General features: G+C 44.5%; 1 protein-coding gene across 3 annotated transcripts in view; it reads right to left on the bottom strand.

Annotated features, from left to right (window-relative positions):
- WDR70 (WD repeat domain 70) overlaps nucleotides 1-24989 on the bottom strand; it is a 2341596-nt gene that overhangs the window by 1671872 nt on the left and 644735 nt on the right. For all 3 annotated transcript variants that reach the window (XM_069627151.1, XM_069627149.1, XM_069627150.1), the window contains exon 5: nucleotides 7077-7136. In XM_069627151.1, the coding sequence (XP_069483252.1) occupies nucleotides 7077-7136 (60 nt within the window). The remainder of the gene's footprint in view (nucleotides 1-7076; nucleotides 7137-24989) is intronic.

Genomic DNA, 24989 nt, shown 5'->3' with positions numbered 1-24989 from the left:
GTGCAATTACAATTAAAGTTAAAGGGATCAGGCTAGCGCACAAATGCCCAGGGGCATCGTGGCGCTGAAAGCAGTCTTACTTGTTACATAACATACATGGTATAAAGTAGAGACAATAGAGAGCGTATTTGGATACAGTTGTGCTTATTTACATTTACATTCAGTTGTGACATACAATGGGACAGCTAGGGTGGAGTGGAGAGGGTTAGTCGAACAACGTAGTTTTGAGTAGTCTGCAGAAGGCGTGGTATGACTTTTCGTTCCTTAGTGTGGTGGGGAGTGCATTCCAGTTTTTGGGTGCTAAGTGTTGAAAGCTGGACCCTCCGGCTTTACTTCTTTTGAATGTGGGTACGTGTGTCTGGTTGGTCAGGTGTGTCCTAGTGGGTCTGGTGGATGTATTAAGTGTGATTCTTTCAGAGAGATAGGGCGGAGCGTTGGCGGAGAGGCATCTGTGGGTGATGGCCATGGATTTGAACAGTATACGTTCTTTTATTGGTAGCCAGTGGGCTTCTTTTCTGGCTAGGGAGATGCGCTCCCTTTTTGGGATGCTCAAGGCTGCTCGCAGAGCATTGTTTTGTGTGACTTGCATTTTTGTATTTTATTTAGGTTTTTTGCAGATGTGCCCATGAATAGGGCATTGCAGAAGTCCAATGTGGTGCCTACTGTGGCTCTGGATACGCTCAGGCAGTTTTTGGTGGATAGGAAGTGTTTAACAGCATTGTCATTGAACAGTGGGAGGGTGAAGTTGTTTTATCGGGTGGGTACAACATCTTGTGGGACGCCACAGTGGATAGTGGTGGGGGTAGCGCTCGCTGAATCAGAAAAAACTTTCATAAGTCGACCCTCGAGGAAAGATTTGACGCAAGAGATGGCTTTGGGAGAGAAATGAGCTTCATTTTTGAAGTTGCGTGCCTAGAATGTCATGGTTGACCCAGTCAAAGGCCGCAGATAGGTCCAGCAGGAGTGCTGGTTTACCTTTGTCCATGATGTCATTGAGCTGGATTTTAAGATCTAGTAGGCCCGATTCGGTCCCATATCCTGGACGGAAACCGGATTGCCTTTTTCCTAAAATGCGATGTTCTTCCAGGTATTGCTGGATTTGTGTGTAGGCAACTTTATCAAGGATCTTGAGCAGGAAGGAAACGGTTGTTATGGATCTATAGTTGTTGGCGTTTTCAGGATCTAGGGTGGGTTTTTTGAGATGAGGGTGCACCCAAGCTTCTTTTAGGCTGGTTGGGACTGAGTTGGTTTTGAAAGATGCATTTATGAAGGTTTTAAGAAATGGTGCTAGTGTTTCTACGCAGTCTTTGACTAGTTTAGCGGGGCAGGCGTCGCCTTTACAATTGGAAGGTTTGATTCTGTTAACAATATGAACTACCTCTGTTTCAGAGACTTCTCTAAATTTGAATGGTGTAATGTGATTTGTCTTTTTGTTCTCAGTCACTGTTTCAGTGTGGGATACTGATGAGATGTGCTGAGTGATATTTTTTTGGTGGACTAGGATTTTTGCTTGGAGGAGCTCAATTTTATTTAGGAGGGTGGACTGTATGGTGTTACACCAGGCTTGGTCCTTGACAATCTCTTGTGACTTGGTGGCTGGTGCAGATAATTCCTAAAAGATGGCGAAGAGCTCTTTGGATTCTGACGTGGCTTTAGAGATTCTTTCGTTGCAAGATGAGGATTTTGCTGAAATTATGGCTTTTTTGTATTGAGTGGCCAGTGATTTGTATGAAGATAGTGAGGAGGCGCTGGGAGAGCTTTGCCATATGTTTAGGGCTTTGCGTTTTTTGGTTCGTAGTTCTTGTAGTTCTGCTGAGAACCAGGTATTGGAGTGTTTGGTATTTTTGGATTCTTTCTTTTGGAGAGGGGTGATGTCTATAGCAGAGCTAATGGTGGATTTGTAGATATCCGCCAGTGCGGCTGGGTCTGAGGTGGCAGGGTTGTTGGTGGAGAGGGTGTAAAGATAGGGGGAAATCCTTTCTTTGATGAGATTTTGGGTGCTTCTTGCCATGGCTGGCGGTGCTGGATTGATTTTTTTAGCTGAGTTGTTCGGTGTGGGGATGAGGAAGTGAATGAGAAAGTGGTCGGACCATGGGATAGGTGTGATGTTAACCAGTCAAGGGTACGTCCTTTACTGTGGGTAGGATAGAGTACTTTTTGGTCAAAGCCCAATTCTTGGAGAGCTTGTGCTAGTGTGGTTGCGTGTCTATCTTTCTGGTCATGGAGTCCCAAGTTAAGGTCTCCTAGAAGAATAGTTTTGGTAGTTGTTTTGAGGTTTTCAGCTAGCAGATGAGACGTTGTCCTGGAAGTCTGATATGGGGCCTGGTGGACGGTATACTAGATTAAAGGTGATGGTGGTGTTAGGAGAAAGTGCAATCTTGGCTGTGAGAGAGTCTATGTTCTCGCCTAGGTTGGAGGAGAGTTGTCTTATTTCTAGGTGATCCTTGACTATGAGGGCTACTCCCCCACCTGTAGACAGTATTCTATTCTGTCTGAGGATGGAGTATCCTGATGGGATAGCTAGGGAGATTGCGGGGCCTATTGTTCATCACTAGTTGTTACTTCTGATGAATTATGTTTGTACAACAAATGCTTTACTGTGTTATGATATCACGACCTACAACGGACGAATCCCAAGAAGGGGTGTGCTATTACGATCTGAAGATGGAAGTTAAAATAACAAGTGGCCAATGAGAATGTAAGAAATGGAGAAAGAGGGGATTTCTTTGTATAGGTTTTGTCCATTCATATGTGGGGGGGTTCACTGCAATAAAAAAAATACAGGAGTTTTTTCACTGTTGCAAAAATGTATATAATGTGTCAACTTATGTGGTTCGGCGAGACTTCAGTTAGTTTGACTCTGGGGCATCATCTAGCTCCTCACGATTGTACAATAAACTTGCTTTATGTACAAAGGTGTACTCGTTTCTTAACTGCTGGGCCTACTTGGGTGAAGGCGATTAGGGGCCCATCCGTACATTGTCCAAATGGATTAACCAGGAACCACAACTGAATAGTCACTGCCCTTTTTGTTCTGATAATGTTGAGATGAGCTATCTTTGTGCACAATACCAGTTTTCAATTTTAAGATTTTTTTAATATTAGGAAATGTCTCCTGGTTTTATGTAATGATTACTGGGTGTTCTTCTATTTACTATTTAAGTAAGGTACTCGACTTCACACTTCATTTCTTAATGTTATGACCCGATGTATGTATGTATTGAATTTTATATAATTTTATTTTCCAATGTCCGATACATTGAGTTCAAACACATCTAATGAACTTGTATAATGATGATGATTCCCGCTCACATGTTTCTTATTATGAAATGATTAACTTCTCATCCCTTCTAAAACCACTCTGGACTTAATCTCTTGCACTGTCTTACCCATCACCAATAAAGCACATGAGAAACGTCCAAGTTAGACAGCCAATAAGTTTAAATATTTATTTCTGGACAGTAACAAGATGTTTTTTATATTACAGCCAACAATTCCTAGATTAGATGCTGCTTAGACTTCTAATACACCCTCGATCTTCTTGACAAAAACACAAGCTAGTTTTGGATGATTACATTTGTCCGTGTAGTATCTGTAAAAACAATGACATCGCCTTCACCAGTTTTTTTACTTGTATATCAGGAATTGTAGGACTTTCTTCAAAAGTTCAAAATGCAGTTTTGTGGTTTGTGAACTGTTGTATTTAGTCACAATTTATGTCTCTCAGTATACCAAAGGAAGTGAAAGTATTGTCCCCTTTAAAAATTGTATTTTGCAAGGTTTTAAACACAATAGAATAAAATCATTTTCTACAGTAAAACATGACATTTCTATAATATAAGACAGTGTATTGTGCAATTTCATTCCACTCTACATCCCTTAAATTGATTGTGTATAAGTAAAATCTGTCTTTTTGTCCTCCACCTGAAAAATAGACAGGTTATATAAAATAGGGGAAACATATAAATGCATCAATGACAGTCGTGCAGACTTCTGGATAACATCATTTGCAACCTTACATCTTTTGTTTTCAAAGACAAACACGATTTTGTCAAGGTTTAACACAAAGAAGGTGATCTGCTATGGCTTAATTCCGATGTGATCATGTCTTCTTGCTGTTTGCTTTTTCAACTTTGTGATGTCTGTTCTTACAGTTCCATAACCTGACTATTCATGCAGTTAAACCAGCAGTAGGCACATCTTTCTCTCCAATCTAAATATGTTACCAGAGCAATATTACTGAACAAATGAGCAGATAACAAAGAATTCTGACCCAGCCGATTTACCGACTATGCCCATAGCCGAGGTACAATCTGTTCACAGGCCACCCAGGCCTGCTGCTTGCTTCTACCTCAAGTATGTTCAGAACTTGTACATTTTCTGCATTTTGTATATTCCTGTATAGTTTTGCATACACCTTGTATTTTATTGTATTTCGCTCTGTATTTTCTTCTGTAACTTTGTACCTAAGGAAAGCGCCCAGATACCTTTGGGCTTGGCGTGCTATATAAGCAAATAAAACAAACAAACATCAATCTCTCACTTACTACATAATTGTACTACTACACACATAACAAAGAGACCACAACGGATACAAATATAAGCATATACAGGGAAAGTAAAGTAAGCAAAACAGATGCAGTATTACCAGAAAGTGTTCATAATCTAACTGCTGGCCTTCATGCACAGAAATGATTGCCGTGTTTTAGGCTTGCTTCTTCCCCTATGTACATGTATCATATGATGCGACTAAACCCTAAGGAAAGTATTGCAAGAACATATGAAAAGGGTAAGGTCTACAAATATAGTACCTTTTGATTTTTTAGTTCCTGACTGTCAGTGAAGAAAACCACCTGGCCTAGATATGTCAGTGAACAAAAAAGGGGGAGCCAGACATGTGATGTGATCAGTGATGTCATCAATGACATTTGTGATGTCATGTTTGATGTAATGGGCGTTAGTCTTAGCAGTGCACAGTGGTGGGGCAAGTGATGGTTGCTTAGGTTACCATAACTGGCGAATTTCTGTTTTTTTTTTGTTTTACTTGTAACCATAACAGGTTGTTATTAGTGCTAAGTAAGTGTAATGTTCCTTTCAAGTACTTGTTGCACTGAATTTGATAGGTTTTTCTTAGAGCAACTGAAACATATCGTTCCGTTAACGTTTTTTGTCAGTGAACTCCATAGCTTTTAAGTAGTGCAACTTATCCATAACGTCACTTTAATAATGTTTTCTGTCAGTGAATATATACATACATGCACATATATATATATATATATATCCATCTCAGATATTGTACTATTACGACACAAAGGTTACCAAGAGTACATAGTACAAACATTGACAGTTGTGACTAGGCCAGCAATCTGGCCTTGTCAAGAAGGGATGAGAACCCTTCTCAGCTGGGGTTGGTAGGACCAAAGAGCACATCAGAACTAGCAATACCCCCAAGTTGGACAGTGATAGTGGAGGGCCCCAATTCCTAAATGTTGGTGTCAGCATGTGTTTTTAGAGGCCACGGTTATCTCCAACCTTGCCTAATGTTTTAGATAGTGGCCAATAGTTCTCTTCATTTTCAGAGACCAGCCCGGTGCAGAAACCCAACAGTGAAGGCCAAGCAAGAAAAGCAGCACGAGCGCCCGACATGCATAACAGACGAAATAATACCCAGAACTATAACAGAGGAGAAAGAAAGCAAAGAGAAACCTCAGCCCTGCCAAGACCCGAACGCTGTAGCAGACAGCTAGTAGAGAGAGAGAGAGAGAAAGCGAGAAAGAGAGAGAGAGAAAGAGATAAAGAGAAAGACAGAGACCAGTTGCTCCTTTTCTTTGGTACGTAGCAAGCACATGCGGAAAAAGTGGGTGGTGCATAGCCCCCTTCTTATGACTTTTCATTGCACATACAGGCCCTTGGTAGAGAAGACAGGGCCAGACTTGACGGGGAAAGCGGTCTAATCCTCACGGGGGTAGGGGGAATTAAACAGGGCACAGGAAGCAGGAAAAGAGGGTTGTTCGGTGAGGTCAGAGATGGAGAAGGAGGCTGCACAAGAAACCAGCAGGAAGCACAGGGGTTTGAGGGGGGTACTTGTGGAAATTCATGGAGCAAATAAGGTATTGGTTTCGGAGTGTAAGTGGTTCTGCAGTGTGCATGTTTGTGTGGCAACTAATTAGTGAGATTAGAGTAAGGAGTGGTTGCGAAATGGATGGTACTGGACGAATAGAGGGTGTTTGAGTAGTTGGAGGGAGGAGAAGTGGTACGTTGTTGGGAGTAGTAGTGTGTTGGTGGGAGTAGCAGGAGTGTGGAGTAGGGGAGTAGTAGTTAGTGAGGAGGAAGGAAGTAGTAACTTGAAAGAGTGGACGTGAGAACTAGAGAGTGTGAGACATCAGGAGGAGAGGGGAGAGAGATAAGATGGGAGACTGAGTGTAGAGAGGGAAAAGGAGAAGAGTTGAGTGTGATCGTGGCAGAAAAGCCTGAATCAAAACACTATACTTTGAAGACAAAGTCCACATTCCACTTAGAACACTAAACGTTGGAGAGATGGAAAGCTAGGAAGTCCCTGAGGGAATTTGGAGAGCCAGCATTCAGGTAACTAACTAAAGAGCAAACCAGTCTTTGTGAAAGTAGGGGTCAACCAGGGTTTATGGATGCTTTGGTTAGGAAAGAGAATCAAAACTAGATGAGAAAGAGATGGAATGCTCTAGGCCCCACCAAAAGAAAATGAAAAACCCTTTAACTGTCTCTTCAACTCAGAGTGATTATTGGACCATCTTTAACACATTACATGCAAAATGAACACTTCAATATTTCCAGAGCCGTCAAGGGTGCTCCAGTCTTATCCCAATGGACTCCAAGGCAGGTTTCATGCAAATAAAATTAAAGAGGACAAGTTAAATCTCCTTTTCACCATTAATCCTCACAGTAGCAAAGCGTAGCACAAAATATGTGAACACGTGAATAAGCAGAACAGGTTTCCAGAAGCCCCAAAACATGCACTTTAATTTGTCCAGTCCTTCACCTCAGAGTGAACAAGACTGAAATTATATTTGTAAAAATCTTTTCTTCATCTTGTCACTTACAGTTTTGGATCCATGTTGAAGGGTAATTTCATGAGAGTCTGGAATTCTCTTTACAGGATTCTAAACAAAAAACAGAATGCGCAATTAGAAAAGACAATGGCAGTAATCCTAAAACAGAACACTTTTCTGCCTTTACATCACACACAAGAGCCCACTTGTAGGTAACCACCGCTGCAGGAACAAAGTTCATATTAAGTTATGATGCTTTTATGCTACAACAAATCACTACCATTGTAGTTTCCGAGCACCAGCTTGTCCGAGAGGTATGCATATTGCGTCACCATAGGGATAACTAGTCCCTAGTCTGAGAGAAAAGGAGTGGGTATACGAAAGGGGGACTGGAAAATAGAGCAACATTTTCACCAACATCGTGAGGGGCAATCCAGCCAGGCAGGTGTGTGTTGTGATAGCACGTGTGTGTGAAGGTCCACTGAAGGGCCATGTGTCAGAGTTGTGCAAACAATTGATAGTGTGTTCGAAAGTTTCCTTATAAAACAAGTTGAGTCTCAAAGTGTGTGGATGCGTGATGGGCCTGAAGTGTGCTCAAGCACACTGCAAAAAGAGTAGGCTTAATATGGATTGGGTTTATCTTTGTACCAAACCAGCTTCGAGAGAGAGAGAGAGAGAGAGAGAGAGAGAGAGAGAGAGAGAGAGAGAGAGAGAGAGAGAGAGAGAGAGAGAGAGAGAGAGAGAGAGAGAGAGAGAGAGAGAGAGAGAGAGAGAGAGAGAGAGAGAGAGAGAGAGAGAGAGAGAGAGAGAGAGAGAGAGAGAGAGAGAGAGAGAGAGAGAGAGAGAGAGAGAGAGAGAGAGAGAGAGAGAGAGAGAGAGAGAGAGAGAGAGAGAGAGAGAGAGAGAGAGAGAGAGAGAGAGAGAGAGAGAGAGATCTGGGCTGCAAGGGCGGCTATATAACAGATAAATGTGATTGAATAACGATGAAGGAAAGAGGGGAGGTATTGTATACGAGTGCCCTATAGTATGGCACCCAGAAATACATGGCAGAACAAATAACCCACAATCACGCCTGACTTTGCAGCTGCTTTCAGAGCCAAATGGTATACACTCAAAAGCACAAGACTGTACCAATAGACCACAAATGTCAAGTTTACCTGCATGCCCTATGATACAGCACCCAGAAGCACGATGGTAGTACAAATTCCCCACACTACTCCTTAACTGTGCAGCAGCTATGTGTACCCGCTGTGACCAGAACGATGAAGAGAACAATTGGCCTACTCTGCCCCATGCTAAACCAGATGGGAAAGTTAGAACAGGAGATGCCAATACAAAAAGAGGTAAGGTTTAAGTTACTTACATGTAACTATTCTTATCCAGCATGGATTCACATGCTCATGAATATTCCCCGTCGTCAGGCTGGTAATCCTCGGTAAAAGAAAAATCAGTTTCACTTTCACTTAAAAACTGAATTTCTCCTCTAAAGCAATCATGGTCCTCTGCCCCCATCCAATGACAGTCCTCTCCCTAAGCCCCTCCTCTGGCAGCTATCTTCAGATTTGTTAAGCACGTAAAGTGGCAGTATGACCAAGAAGAGCCGCAGACAAGATGGAGGTAGGGTTTGCATATGAATTCATGCCAGAACCATGCTGAAGAACAATAGTTAGAGGTAAGCAACTTAAACCTTCTCCAGCTAGGTTCTGGCATGGATTCACATGCTCATGAATAACGAATACACAGCAGTCCAAAATTACACAACCACGGGAGGTGGCAAGGCTCAATAGAAGCAATAACCCTTACCTCTGGAACTGACTAAACTCAAACAGGTTGCGTAGCACTGCCTGGTAGACGCTGGACTCCTCCCTGGAATCCCTATCGATGCAGTAGTACTTCATGAAGGTGTGCATGGACCTCTATGTAGCAGCCCTGCAGATGTACAGCCGGGCCGCAGTGGGTTCGCCAACCAGTGACAGTGCGTGATGCAGCTGGAGAACCACCTTGAAATGGAAGCCTTGGAGAGGGCCTTCCCATGGTTCACAGGACCAAAGTTCACGAAAACTCTTCGTGCATGTCACGTAGAACTTCAGGGCACGAGCAACGTCCAGCGAGTGCAAGGCCCTTCCCGCCAGCGACAAAGGTTTCGGGAAAAAAAACAGATAACACCAAAGGCTGGTTGAGGTCAAATTCCAACAGAACCTTTGGCATGGAAGAGGGGAGCGTACGGAGCCACTTTTTCACAAGAGAAACTTGAGTGGGGCCTGATGCATAGGCTCGAAGAGAGCCCCCATGAGCGTAGTCAGAACCATGTTGAGTTCCCACGCTGGGGCAGGAGCCTTCACTGGCGGGAAAGATCAGAAAAGTCCTTTGAGAAACTCCTTGACGAGTCAGTGGGACCAAAGCAAATATCTTCCTGGGGACCTGGTGTAGCGGGAGATAGCCACCAGATGTACCTTCATGGAGGCAAGCACCAGCCCAGCTTTGGCCAAGGATAGCAAGTATGGAAGGATCTGTTGGGCCGTGACCCTCAGAGGGGTAATCCTCTGACCAGCACCACGTAGCGAAGCGCTTCCACTTGTGACCATAGCATTTAAAGGTTGTCAACACTCTGGCCTTGGTGAGGACCTTCCTGCACTCTGCCGGCAAACTTTCCAAACTCTAGGGCTGCAGGAGCCAAGCCCTCAGGTTCAGCGATCCTGGGTCGTGATGAAGAATTGCGCCTCCTTCTGTGGTGAGAAGATGTGGAACCTCTCGCAGCTTGACCGGAGGCGACACTGACCGGCTGAGAAGGTATGGATACCAGATCTGCCTCGCCCATTCCAGGGCGATGTATATCATCTTGCATGGACACTGTTGGAGTGTGTTGATGACTCGTAGCAGGAGAAGGAACGGAGGAAACGCGTACAGAAACAGCCTTTCCCACGGGAAGGAGAACGCATCCCCCAGGCTCCTCGGCTGGTGAAATCTGCTGGCAAACTTCTGGCCTTTGGGGTTCTCTGTCATCGCAAACAGTTGGAAGTTGGGGTCTGCCTCATTTGACAAATAGACGTTCCACCTGATCTTGACGAAGATCCCACTCATGGCAGGAGCGCAGTTCCCTGGTGAGCGATTCTGAGATGGTGTTTTTGGCTCCCGCCAGGTGGAGGGGGGACAAGGAAAATCCCCAGTCCAATGGCCCAGCGCCACAAATCCTGCGCTTCCTTGGGAGAGCGCCAGGGATCGACTGCCCATCTGCTTCCTGATGTAAAACATGGTGGCTGTGTTGTCCGTTAAGATCCTCACCACCTTGCGTTTCAGAGACGGTAGGAACAACTTGAGGGCCCAGAAGACTGCCCGTAGCTCCAGGATGTTGATATGAAGATCCTTCTCCACCGTCAGCCACAGGCCTCTGGTGTGCAGAGGTCCAGTGTGCGCTCCCCAACCTTCCAGGGAGGCGTCTGTGGTGACTGTCTCCTGGTAAGGGGGGGGGGGTTTGAAATCCCGTGCCTCGGGTGATGTTGGAGCGGACGCCCCACCACCCTATCGCCCGACGGAACTCTTTGTTGAAAGAGATCTTCTGCGTGAAGCCTTCCGGACACCTGTATCCAGCGGGCGTCCAGGAATTCCTGTAGGGGTTGCATCTGCAGAGACAGACAACGTAGCTGGAGGACGATATCATGCCCAGTAACGACTTTATGGTCTGCACTGTATCTGTCTTCGACGACAGCCGTTTCACCTTTATTTCAATGGATGCTAGCCTCTCCTCTGAGGGCGACGACAGGCAAGACACCGTATTGAGTCTGGCGCCTAGGAACAGCATGTATACGTGTATGCCCTGTAGACACAGATCGGCTGTCACTGGTGCCAGGCATTTTGTGAACACTCTGGGGTCCGAGTTCAAGCCGAAAAGTAGGGCCTTGAACTGGTAGTGCTGTCCCTGCACCACGAAACGTAGAAACTTCTGATATTTCTTGTGAATGGGGACATGGAAATGGGTGTCCTCCAGGTCCAATGATGTCAAGAAGTCTCCTTTTTCCAGTTGTCTGGGCACGTGTTGCAACATGCCATCCTGAACTTTTGGGACTTTAGGTATTTGTTCAGACGTTGTAGGTCTAGGATGGGCCTCCAGCCCCCTGTCTTCTTTCTGACTAGAAAGTATCTGGAATCGACTCTGAAGCCCCTGAGCCGAAGGGGAACCAGCTCTATCGCCCCTTTTTGCAGCATGGCTCGTACCTCTTCCAGAAGCTGAGGGATATGATATATGCTGCTCCCGACGGGGAACCGGAGGGATCCTCGAACACCTGTCTTGGAACTCCAGGGTGTATCCTTGGCCGAGAGCGTTTAGCACCCAACTGTCGGTGGTGATCTTCCTCCACTCGCTGACTAACCTAGTCAGCCGGCCTCCTACCGGGGTGCACGAGTGGGGGCCCCGATGTCCCGGTTGGTTCAGGCTTGCTGTGGTGCTGGCGTAGGCCGTTACCGTAGGCCTGGGAAAGACCTCTGTAGACTTCTTGCGTTGAGGATCTTGAAGGCTGTCTGTACGACATGGAGAATCCTTTTGAAGGGTTCCTCGGTTCCCGTTTACCCGTCAAATGCTTCTCCGTATTCAGGTGGCACAGACGCTGCTTTCCGATTCCTGTGATTGTTAGCAAGTCTCTCCTCTTCCTCTCACATTTTCCACATGGCGGACCAGCAACTTTAGACCTTCTTTGGCCTTCTACCTGAGACGGCTGGCTCCACTGTCCTGCCTGCGACTTGTCAGTCCGTCTGTCATCACCCAGCGGGCGAAACCTCGCCAGGCAGAATCTCTCTCCTTCAGGCTTTTTTGTTTTTTTAAATGTCCCGGCACCCATCATATGTTCGCAACCACTAGAGCGCATTCAGCGTTTCTCATTCTGACTGATCCTCATTGTTCCATTCGGCCTCCTTGTCCCAATACTTTCCCCATGTCTGGGAACAACATACCGTTCTTGGTATTTTCTGTACAGAATATTGGAAGTTGTCAATAGTAGGTCCCATAGATTGTTGAAGGGAGCCATCACAATATGCCATCAAGGCTTGAGGAATGGAGATGGTATCCCTAAAAAAAGGGGGACACCATGTCTTATCTGATGCCGTCAGCTGAATAAATGGGCGTTTGGGCAATAAATGGGCGTTTGGGCTGTAGATGAGCTGGGAAATCCTCAAAAAATACTCAAGTGGGAATACTTGCAAAAGTTGTTGAAACACACATTCATTTTCACCATTACACTATTTCACCTCTTGCTCCTGGACCTGGGCTGCATTCGACTTGGTCGATCACCAGGTCTTGTGCAGCCACTTGGACTCAGCAGCACACTTCTCCCCTGAAGCCATTGCTTGTATACAATCCTTCCTCAGTGATCGTACCATGAGAGTTTTCTCTCCTATTGCTTCTGCTGACCCTATCCCCATCACGTGCGGTGTTCCACAGGGTTCATGTGTCTCGCCTACCTTATATAACATCTTCACTAAGGCCCTTTTCGATGATCTGGATCATCTGGGTATCACCTACACTAACTATGCAGATGATACTCAGATCCTCCTACCAATTACCGGTGATTATGAAAAGGATTTGGCCTTGGTAAATAAGGTTTACCTCATCATCCAGGCATGGATGGCCTCCCATGAACTATGCCTGAATGATGACAAGACAGAGATCATTATCCTGGGTACACAACTATCATTAAAGAAACTAAGCCCAAATTATTCTGCCTTTAGCGTTGACAACAACATTATTACAACTGCCAAGGAAGTAAAAACATTAGGATTTTACTTGGATTCTGCCTTAACGTTTAACAAACAGTTAAACTCGCTGTCCTCGGCCACAGCCTATACCTGTAAATTGATCAGAGCTGGCAGAACCTTCCTCTCCAATGCCAGCTGTATCACCCTCGCTAGAGCTCTCATATTATCAAGACTCGATTACTGTAATGCCATGTACATTGGGGCGAGCAAACAAACTACTAAGAAAATCCAACTCCTGCAAAATAACGCCCTCAGAGCTGCGCTCGGAATTGCTAGGAGGGACCACATCTCTGACACCAGAAGAGCTTACAACTGGCTGACTGCGATCGACGAAATAAAACTCAAAAGTCGCCTCCCTCACTCATAAATGTGTAAACAAAGTAGCCCCTCGCTATCTCATGGACACAATCACTACTAAACGCGAGACAAGACTAACCAGACATTCAAAGACTAATTGTCTCCTTACCCCCAGATTCAAACTGGCCAGAGTGGGAGGTAACAGCTTCCAGGTCAAGGCTACCCAACTATGGAACTCACTCCCTACCTCACTCAGACTAGAACCATCTTACACAAAATTTCGCCACACCCTTATAAAAATGTTCAAAGATTCTGATGGCTAAGCGCGACTCTGGCGTTTGCCCTCTTCACCCAGATCTCACCCTCCTCTACCTCGGACATCAACCGGTATGCCATTTACAAAGACTTTGCATTAATTCATTTTGTATATAATGTATATATATTCTCTACGCTATTATTATGAAAATTGTAAAAAATTGTAAAAATGTCAACTATTATTATGCTCTTTGACTGCAAACAACAACTTTGTTACTGCAATATCTTTTTATGTACAACTAAGCTGTGAGTAATCTTATGCGATGCGCCCAACTACCTGTGGGTTTGGTGCGCAATACAAGTAATAAACTAAACTAAACTACATTCTGGACCTTGAAGTACCAGATTTATAAAGTACAATCATCTGACAGTCTTGCATGGGGCAAGCATAAGAAACAACAACAAACCACGTCATGAAGTGCATGATACTGCAAACTCCCGAGGTTATCAACATTTTAGAAAGGTTTAAGCGTGCATGTGTATACCCCTCTGGTGGAGTTACAGCAGCTCAGGGGACCCTTTAACTATAGGGGCAATTTTGAACAGCCGTCTGAATTTCCTTTCCTCACTGCCCCATAACGCAACCCAAATACCTGGTACCTCCATCCAAGTTCGTTTGACAAAGCATAGTAAGAAAATGATTTGCCCAGAACCATACAATTTATCCAAGAGTTGAAGACTGGATTGCAGCCAAGGTTTAGATATGTGACCACTCATCTCGCTTGTAGAGGATACAATATGTGTTTAATTTCAAAGATAAAATGAAAAGTACACATCACATAAAAAAACAATTTGATTAATAAATCCTTACGTTAAGCAGGAACACAAGTAAAGCTTTATTTGTTCAACCTCCTGAATACACTACAAATATAAGCAAAGTAATGTCATCCTAATAAAGAATTTCGTGTGGGTTTTGCAAATGTACTATCAGGACTTAAACACACTACAAAAAAAAATGGTGCAACAGTCATAATTTGACAAAGGCTTTCAGCTCTTTAATGTTGATATAGAAAACACGATATTAAACAAATCCCTTTTTTTGTTCATTTTAAAGCAGCACACAACATGGAAATAAATTCCTGGCAAGCACCCACGGATCTTCATTTAAATCTGCTGGTGGTATCAAAATAACTGAAAACAATTTACAGGCTCTGCTTTGCATGGTTTTTGTCATCATTACTCCCAGAGGCAGCCCCGCTCCGATTCCTTCCAGCATGAACCCCCAAGAGGCAGAGAAGGGAGACTCCAGCCAGGCCCCACAGGGCCAAGTGGCAGGACCGACGCTCGGAGTGACCCCCCACAGACCCACATCGCACCCATTCCCTGCTGGGTAACAATAACCCACAACGGGAAGGTGGTGACCCCTGGGAAGGGAGACCTCAAGATTGGAAGTGCCCAGGACTCAGGAGGGAGAAAAGAAGGATTAGTGAACAGAAATCTAAGGGGATATGTGAGTGAGTGAAAGAGTGACCAGCACATGTCAGGGAATCGCTGGAGAGAAGAGGAAGAAGTCCAGTAAGTCCTGCACAGAGTCCAATCAGGTCCAGGAGAAAGGCGCAACAACACACCGTCAAGCAGGCAAGCCTGATAAAATGTGGATGCAATTTCTGAAGACCTGATGGAGCAGAGGTCACCCGAAGAGTAGCAAAGGATTTCCAAGAGGTCCACTAGTGGGACGAGCCAGTAGTCAAATGTGGAGCAGAATCCTGATGTTGGTCCAAGGGAATTAGGATTCTAAGTGGTTATAAAACAAAAACACTGAGGCACTAAACGGAATACCTGTGAAACGTGAGGAAGCTAACATAAGCGTTGAGGAATGCCACTGCATTAGAGGAAGGCACCTATAGTCGATGGCGTATGTGCTTTGATGGAAGGTTGCTGGGGAAATGCAGTCTCCAGTCATGGAAGCCATAGGACGTGCGGTGGACACGTTTCGACCCATGGACTCGCCTGCATCTGATAGTGTTGGTAGTGTGATAAATTGAGGGAATTCGTCCATTCTCCCAAAGGGGAGTCTCTCCCCACAATATAAAAGAGGGTCTCGAACCCTACAAGAGAGATAGAAAGAGCCTGAACAGAACTAAGACAATCTCAAAAAAACAGGGAGGGGAAAATATCAGTCCCCTAAAAGAACTGCAGAACTTAATCCAGAGGATAACCAGACATTTATGAATGGTCTATTCATTTCAACAATAGAATCAAGAAAACCCTGTGACAAAACACAGCAACCAGGAGAAGGGAGTCATTCTCCTGGCCTTAGTTATATTAGTGGTAGGGTTTCGATTTGGATGGTGGACAGAATTGTTTTAGAAAGTCATACTGACTGACTAGCACCTTAGTAAAATAGGTCGGGAACACCCCGTAGACAGAGAAAGACAGGCCTAATTTTACATTCAATAAACCATATAATGAAAATGTCTTTACAGCGTCCGCCTCCTTCTGATTCTGCACAGTAGTGTATTCATGATACCAGGGGCTTGATCACCCAACCATGCTGGTTCCTGCACCCCTGAAGCCTGCCATCCTACTGATGAAGCATTATGAGCAGTTACCAGAGGGGCTGCTTCGCTTTACAGGGGACAATGCCAATACGTTTCATCAGGTCTATCATCTCCGGAATGGAACTGCACCAGCATTTCTGCTCTACATTTCATGGACAGTTACCAACCTTTCCGTTTTAATTTTTACACAATGCTACCAGCATCCCTGCTTCCATTTTAATGTAACATCTACAGAAAATCTGTGCAGAAACCATCATCCTTATTTATTTGGTTGGTCCTATTTTCAAATTGAAACAAATAAAGCAAATTAAAGTGTTCCAAAACAATGAATGACACAAATACATAACATGTTGAATCCAAAGGCCCTTTACTAAAAATAAATTGCATTTATTTACCCATGCTATTTCTTCCTTGAAACACCCGAGTACAGAAGCAGACGGCCAGACCACGCCTTTCCTGCACACCTTTGGAATCCTAGGGCACCCCGACTTCACAATCAGTTTAAGCTTGGGAAACGTAGCATTAAAACCTTAAAATGCATTGGAATGCAAAAGACCAGCCCTTTAAGCGGCTCAAAACGTTGCTTGGTGTGCTGTATTGTGTGGGGAAATGTCCACTGTCAAGGATATTTTGGGGGTAGGGTAGTTCAATGGATAGTTACCGGTTAATCACACTTGATTCACGCCCTGTGCAAGAGGGGGCAACTGAAGTCCTACGTCGTCGGGTTCGAAATTAAACTCCATTCCAGCCTGGTCACGCATGAACCCCCATCTCAGGGCATCATTGCATTTGTCATTGAAGCAAAACTATGCGGCCTAACTGATCTTTCTAACATTCTTTACCCGCGATCGCCTTCAGCCAATTTAATAAACGAAATAAGTGGTCTTCACCTGTAGAACACGTTTCTCCGTGTATGGGTGAGCCACGCAGTGAACGCCTATTCGACTGTATAACTCTTCAGTGAGATATTTTACCCCAAAACAGAGCAAGTCCACAAAATACTTCTGTTTTAAAAAGGTGCTAATTCCTCAATCAAGTTGATATTTGTTTTGCTTTAACCACCTCGGTCCACCTTGTGCTGTCGCGCTGCATATGGGGAAGAAGGGGTGGAGGGATGCAACGGATAGAGGTGAAGTGAAGAGTCAGGTTTCAAGGTGATGGGTTATGCAGAGGTCCAGGAGATGGACAGGAGTGCTCACGAGGACTGACCCTTGGAGGAGTCATTTATCAAAATAAATCAAGAGATCTGTTGGACGGGGCCTATTTGACAGCCTATGAAACCAGAAGCCTTAGAGTGTTGCCTCCTACCCCAGGAAAAAATAGGAAATATCCTGCCTTAGGCTCTGACCAGCAAACAGAAGCAATTAACATTTGAGCTAATTTGTATGCCAACAATGATTTGCTCATGGACTCAGAACTGGTGGTTCACTTTCAGTGATGGCTACTAGGTGGAGCTGTGGCAGGTGTGACATAGCTGAAGTGGCTTCTTGTGCTTCCACATTTTAGGTATACGTTGTATTTTCCTGCTGTTATAAACACTAACTTTCATGGTGTTTGCTAACATGCACCAATGTTTCAATCACAAGGGTGTCAGACTATATGTTGTTCCCAAACCAGGCTGAAATGTGTTTTGCAGTTGTTGGCATCCTTGAAAGCTGTAGGTCTTGGGTTAAAACAGCTTTGCATAAATTAGCACTGGCTTGTTTTCCTGCCTTTATAAACCCACCATAACTTTATAATTATTCTTTTAGAAAGCGCTTAATACCAGAGACCAGTTTCTAAGTGCGAGCGTGGGATTCAAACCTGTGTTGCTATGCGTTGTCATGTTTCCAAGACAAATACGTTGCCCCTGAGCTATCCTCCCAGCCCAGTTGTGTTTTCTAGTATATTTAAGTGCATATGGTTGAACAATGTCAAACCTTTCACACTATATAGAAAAATTGGTTTGTACATACAACGCATACAATACAATTCCAAATGTAAGAAGACTTCCTCAATAAAATACTATTCTTAAAGCACAATGCATTTCATCACAAATCAAGGTTAAAACAATCACATGCATGATAAAATATACAAAAATACATCCGGTACCTCAGCAGACTAGATTGAGTTTATACATTAAAATAGGGCAAAGCAGCCAACCTTGTTGTCACTAGTTGCCATATGTGGAAAGCAGCAGAAACGACCACGAATCATCAGCATTCAAAATCATGCTCCAAAACTGGTCAGTATGATATGCTTTGAATTGAAAATAAGCTTTCACATAAAAAGATCAGAGCTCTGCATATTGAGTAAGAATATGCAGATATGTTTGCACTTCTTTACTGCAAAGTCTGCAGAGGCGCACTTCCCAAGGAATACCCCTCCATGCCCCCATGTTTTCTAGTACGGGAAGTATTTGGAAACGCAGGTGTAATGTGAATCGAATGAGTACAGGTGTTCGAAGTTTGATTAAATAGCTACAGGGGCCATCAGTAAACATGCTTTGCTAAGAGTAAAGTGAATGAATATCTACGTAATTTGGCCTAGTGGTCCAGTGACTGAATACAGTCATGGAGTCTAGTTTTCTTCTAAAATGTTGATAAGTGTAAGATATGAAGGTACTCTGGGACGTCAGGCAGACAAATTTCATTACAGTGGCGATGTACTAGGCACTCCAGGTCCCTATAGCATATGCTGCTCGTAAGTCTCCTTGAATGCGCCGCAGTAAGGCTAAGAAGAGTGCCATCCTCAGGCCGAGCATAAGTCATTTTAGCCGAGAGCTTACATGCTGAGGTTTTGCATAGTGAAATAAGAGATGAGAGGCCCAATTCTAGTTGAATAACCTCCACTGGCACCGCTGCAGGCCGGCCAAGAAGAGATGCAGGATTTTAGCTTCCAATTTAGTCAACCAATGTACTGCCTTCGTTGGAAGCACTTCCAAAGCATATAAAATAACAGGAATAATTGAAATCCAATAAGCGTTAATCTTGCCCTAAATCAAGCGGCCCCCATAGCCGTCAATAACTTTTCGAATAGACAACCACTTCTGCCAGGCCTTCGTCGAAAGCTCATCAGCTAGATAAGTCAACTAGGTGATCGCTTTAATACATATACTCAAGTACTTATACTCGTAAATTTGTTCAAGGAGAGTGTTGCCCAAATTCTATATGAAAGATGGTTTGCCATGTGCCATTTTACCAATTAACAAAATGTTGGTCTTTAGAGCAATCAGGCTAGGGCCGTGCTCACCAACAAATTGGTGTAGTGCTTTTAAAAAATGCTGAAGTCCCACTGCCGTGCTATCTAGTATGACAGTATCATCTGCATATGTGAGGGGATGAATAGGTTCACTTATGTAGTGAGGTGGAAGATTATGAGCGACCCTCAAAGCAAGGACGAGATCTGCGATGTAAAGATTAAAAAGCATGGGCGCAGACAGCCCTGCTTGAGGACCCCATTAGTGGAAAAGGGCCTAGAATGCATGCCCTCCTTGGACAGTCTAACCCTTTCAGTTAGTCCCAGAGTTTGGATCTCAACACACTGTCAAAAAGCGGCAGAGTATCGTGTCAGGGTTAATGTGGGTATCTGATATGAGAGTGAGAAGGACCCATATTTAATAGGAACTGCTGCAGCCCTTCCTAAACCCAGTCTGTTGGAAGTTCAAAAGTCCCCTCTGAGCAACCCATTAAGAGAAGAGTCCCAGTAAGGGATTTGAGAATAACTTTGTGCTACAATCTAACATAGCAAAAAGCCTATAATTTGACAGGAGATTGTGTGGGCCCTTCTTATGGACGGGAATCGGAATGGACTGCTGCCAAGTGAGGAGAATAATTCCAGTCTCGCAGATGTACAAGAAGAGCCTTTAGAATGGAACTGGCCAAAACTCAGGATCGTTCTTGACGGCAGCATTGCATAGTCCATCTGGGCTGTTCGCCCTAGAAGATTTGGAATTCGCAATGATCTCAACCAAGTCGGCATCATGAATGCAATTCCATTAAAACATTTTTTTTTTTTTTTTTAAACTTGCAGTCAGAAGTGACTTCCATAAACTCGTATTGCCGTAACCAGTGCGTATACCAGGACCTGACAACAGCAACACATTTGTTTTTCTCCACCTTTTGTGATTTTACACACTAAGGAGTTCAGCTCGTTTTTCTTTTTGGCTATACCAAGGTCGAACATGACTCAATGTTTTTACCTGTATATTTACTAATTACTAAGTGTCTGTGTTACAATGGCTGATAAAGAGCCAACATCGTCTCTATGTTAATGCCAGGTACACTGCAGCAAGAGTTCTCACCTCTAAGGCTACATCCCGTGACAGTGTTATTGAACTAATTGATGTTAAGAGGTCCAACGTAACCCATTTCCCTGAAAGTTAGCCGATGGTTTACATGTAAGGTTTTGGCGTGGTAGGTAAGGGACGCCAGACATTTATTTCAGTGAGAGAATGGCATGATCACTCGTGGGCATTGGGGGAGATATGGCGCTCGGAGCAATAAATAGCAATAACAGATTTGATGTAAATAAAATCAATACAGCTACTGTAGACCCCATTGGACAAGGTAGAATGTGGTTCCTTCTTCTTCCTTGATATTAATGGTTGTATGTCAAACTCTGCCACTCTTTACCTTTGGATACAGCCCATGGTGTTCTACCTCCCTGCAGCTTTTTTAAGAGATGTATGCACGCAATTTACATTCGAAATCCCTGTAAGAATAATTCCACCCTTATGGTGCTGGGATTGCCATTTTCTGAGGGTGTCTGAAACGTTTCCCATCAATTCGGCAGTCTTATCCTCTTCTCCGCCTCCCCCCGGAAGATCATACAAGGTTGCCACCAACGTGCCCCCAATTCCATGAGAGGGGTAACCTCTCTGCACTTAACCCAGGCCCCTGCTGGACTGGGCGCTTTTGTTCCTTCTCACCCCTCCCTTGCACTTCTGTCTGTACCTCAATTTACCAGGTCTAGTAAGTTCCCCCTTTTGTCTCCCCTCACTAATCTGGTTTCGCCTGATACACTTCATGCACTAGCGCTCGGAGAAATGCTGGTAGGCCTAGTACGCTAGTTCTTATTTTGTTAGATCATTTGCAAACCTCAAGGCCTAAGAATGACTACTGTATTCCCTTGCTCCCTTCCCGCTTTGAAGCACTTCACTTGTGTATAAGCACTGTACAAATAAACAGTTTACAAAAGGAAAATTAGTATAACGGGGACATAAAAGATTCCTATCACATTCAACTATGTTCTAACCAGATTTAGTCCCGATACATAAACCTCCCTATTGGTCGACCATTCAGAGGGGGCAAAGACAAACGAAACATGAAAGGGAAACCATCCATGTCAAAGGGAGAGGTAAGCCACGTTTCCTGAAGACGGACTGTGCCCTCATTAGTGTGGCGAGAGCGCCCGCATTATTAAGAACAAGTTACTTACCAATTGGTAACGTTCTTTCGACTGGATGTTCCCCCAACGCATTCCACATCTTTACCGTATTCTACATCTTTAATGTATTCCGCATCTTTGATATGTAATGTCCCCAGCTGTGCTGCTTCGGAATTCTTTTTCGCCAGAGGGCATCCTGCGTCAGTGGCGTCGGGTCGATGTCCCTCGAAGGCCTCCATTGAGGGTGACGTCACTGGATGTTATAAATAGGACACACAGCGCCTGTAGCCTCAGTTTATGTTTTTTCCCCCATAACGTGTAACATGCTCGTACACAACGACTGCTTGACTGCACATAGCCTTGCGGGAACGCAAGCTGCAATAGCATAGGAAATTATTCAGAGGGGCAGACTGGTAGGGCGATGTGGAATACGCTGGAGGAACATCCAGTCGAAAGAAAGTTACCAGTTGGTAAGTAACTTGTTCTTCGAATGGATTGTGTCCTCCAACGTATTCCACATCTTTGTGTGGGATGTATTGACCCACTCTACTATACTATGCGGCCTCACTCTGCTATCTGTGGTGTGAGAAACAGTTAAATGGCAGCAAAACCCTTGTGTGCGCCAAAACTGCGTTTTTAAACACACAAAAAGATGGCTGCACAACCTGCCACCCATGGTGAATGTGTGGTGTAAGAGCACACGCTGCAGAAAAAGTGCCAGTGGGCTCCATGACAAGTAAACCGAGTGAAGTGGGAGAAGCAGCGCTTTGCAAGTGAAAGTCCAAAATGTGCCTGTAAATGACATTTACTTTGCTGCTGAAACTTCAAAATGCCGGTACATAACACTTTCCAACCCTCAAAATCTTGCATGGCGATAAAATTCTTTTCATCTAATGAAGCACTGTGAATTTACAAGGTCCTGAAATGTTAAGAGCAAAACACCTTCTCAGCAAAACTGGATTGCCTGCGAATGACAGCTCCTGTCAAAAATCTTTGTGCAGCACACTGGGCTACCTGTGAGTGACAGCCCGTGGCAAATGGGCTCTCCTGATTAAACTTTAAAGTTGTCTAAACTAAGCTACAAAACCATTATATTAAAAAAAGACAGTCACAAGGGGGCACGGATGGGGTGGTGTTCAAACAGTTAGGATGCATGCTGAGCAGTCGAAAAGCAGAGCTTCAGGGTATATGGGTATGGACCACTTGGATTCTTCATTTGGTAATTAGCAAATACTGCCAGATTAGCAAATATAAAAGGACTGTTGATGAAAGGAACACGGATCTCAGTTGTTTTGATCCCACAGGTTTAAATCAAGAATGTAAATTATATATGTTATCTGATGCAACAAGTTTGTTTTATGCTGGATTTCAGGCCAAGAAATTAAGAATGAACCTAGGCTGGCTGGGCCTGCCAGGGGTTGACAAACAGGTTTCCACCCAAGGGGAGGGCATTGCTCTCAGCAGATGTTCACTGACACATGATAATTGTGGGGTATGCCAGACTTGCGTCTGCTGCCAGGGACTGAACAATGGCAGATTTTCCAGGCCAGGAAATGGACGTGTGAAGGGGTCATAAACTAGCCTTGCAAAAGGAAATCCCAAAGGTGGGGGCTGCTCCTTGCCTCCAGAGACAGACAAAAGGCTGACCATTTGCTGCTAAAGAATATGTAATGAACATTTTTTAGAGATTTATAACTCGCCATCAGAAGTGGTGAAAAATATAAAACAGGCAGATTTGTTAATCTAATTTTTGGCCCCACATTTGAAAACTTGGTGGAACTATGTAGCATATTCTGAACAGGAATGGCAATATAGGAAGGTGGTTTTATGGGACCTGTGTTTATGCTAGAATCGTTAAACTTTGCACTCACATTCCTATGGTAAACGCGGATATTTGTGGAATTTTGGAAACTTCTTTTGTGGCGAAATCGACAAAATGCTGCAGAAAGATGAAACAAGGTCTCACAGCTGTGGGATTTTGATGAACAGATACTCCATTAAATATGTATTCCTAGAGTATGTGATTTTCATAGAGGTTACAAATGTATAAATATGTATTTAGGACACAATTCGATTTTGATACTAGTGGCTAGGGGAGGTTTCTAATTATTGTAAAAACCAAACTATAAACCTATCATCATCTGTCTTTGATCCAATCACCGGATGCAAGGCGGAGATGAGGCTCTGATCCAATCCCATTTCACAGGGGCAAGTTTAGTTAAGCCGGCCCATACACCCAATTGGTGATTTCATTTGACAGGATAAATAGGGCCATCTGACAACACATAGGGACACACTCTTCTGATTCCAGCAAAGCACTTTGATTCAGCATTCAACATCCAGCCTTCAACATTATTCTAGATCCAGATGCCAACCACCAGGCCAAGCAGTAGCTGAACTATTTTCAGCTAGGCCTCAATCCTCAATGATCTTGTGTATCTCCCACTCTTTATAAACCTGTTTACTAAACCGCTCTTTGATATGCTCGACTATCTGGGTGTCTCCCACACTAATTATGCGGATGACACCCAGATACTCATCCCTATTACTGGAGATTATGTAACAGATGTTAAAGCACTCAATGCAGTCTACACTGTCATCCAAGCCTGGATGGCTCATCATGGGCTTTGCCTCAATGATGAAAAGACTGAATTAATCATTCTTGGCTCTCAATACAAACTTACTTGTAACGCTCACCTGGTTCCCACGGGGGCGCTGGTCTAGTCTGGATTGCTGTGGCCTCTTCTAGCGTGATGCGCAGGACCCGGAACACCGATTGGACAGGACCTCCAAATCGTGCTTGCCTGGCCCGTAGGAATATCCTTCTGCAGATGAGAAAGGGGATTAACAGTCTGCAGAATAGTGTGCTAGCTCCCCCCTTTTCCCCTTCCCCCTTCGTTCCTCTCTAACTTCGTCCAAACCCCGGTTTAAGCTCACCTTATGGTTTGGAAGGATGAACTCTCCATCTTGCTTCTGGTGCAGGGGCGCGTGTTCGTCCAGTTACTTCACTGGTTTTCAGAATGGCGCTGGCAAAATCCACTTGACTTTCCTGAGCGATGCGCCGTAAGTATGAAAGTTCAAAGTTCAAGTGAGGCCCCCTTTATGTTGTCTTTCTAACCTGTGATCTGTCCTTTATTTCAGGTGCAGAATGAAGGCGATGCGTCGAGGGGTTAAACTGCCGAGGTGAGTAGTGATGAGGGCGATCCCTCTAAATTTCCTCATCATTCCCCAGAAATGTCTCTTGTCCTTTCCCCATAGGGGCGGTACCTGCCAACGGGGCGGCGCCGACCCGAAATGTGGAAGAAAAGCCGGTAAGTATTATGGCTGTTAATCAGGCTTTCCTTCTGTGTTCCTTCTGCTCACCTTTTGTTTCTTCCTCTCTCCCCTAGGTGCAGAGATGTGGCGTCCGATGCTGACAGCCGCGATGGAGCCGGGAGATGTCTCGAGGACAGGTGAGTGAAGCGTGGCGCTGCAGCGAGCAACGCGATGCTTTTAAATGGAAGTCTTTCTTCAGGGCGAGAAGATTCCGGATGCAGGTAAGAAGTTTGAAATAGTCCTTGGTTTTCACCTTTCTCTTCTCTTCCTTCCTTGCAGGTCTTCCAGGTTCGAGGCGGGCGTGGCTGGAGTCCAGGAGCAGGAGCAGACACGGTGAGCATTAAGCTGCAGGAAGCAGAACAACGCGAAGCATGAGCTGCTGTCTGGGCGTGGTTTAAATACCCTCCAAAGAAGTCCCAGGTAT

Source organism: Ambystoma mexicanum, chromosome 6p, assembly GCF_040938575.1.
Source record: "Ambystoma mexicanum isolate Mex_15411 chromosome 6p, UKY_AmexF1_1, whole genome shotgun sequence".
NCBI classification, from domain to species: Eukaryota; Metazoa; Chordata; class Amphibia; order Caudata; family Ambystomatidae; genus Ambystoma; species Ambystoma mexicanum.
This window is presented reverse-complemented; position numbering and strand designations above follow the sequence as displayed.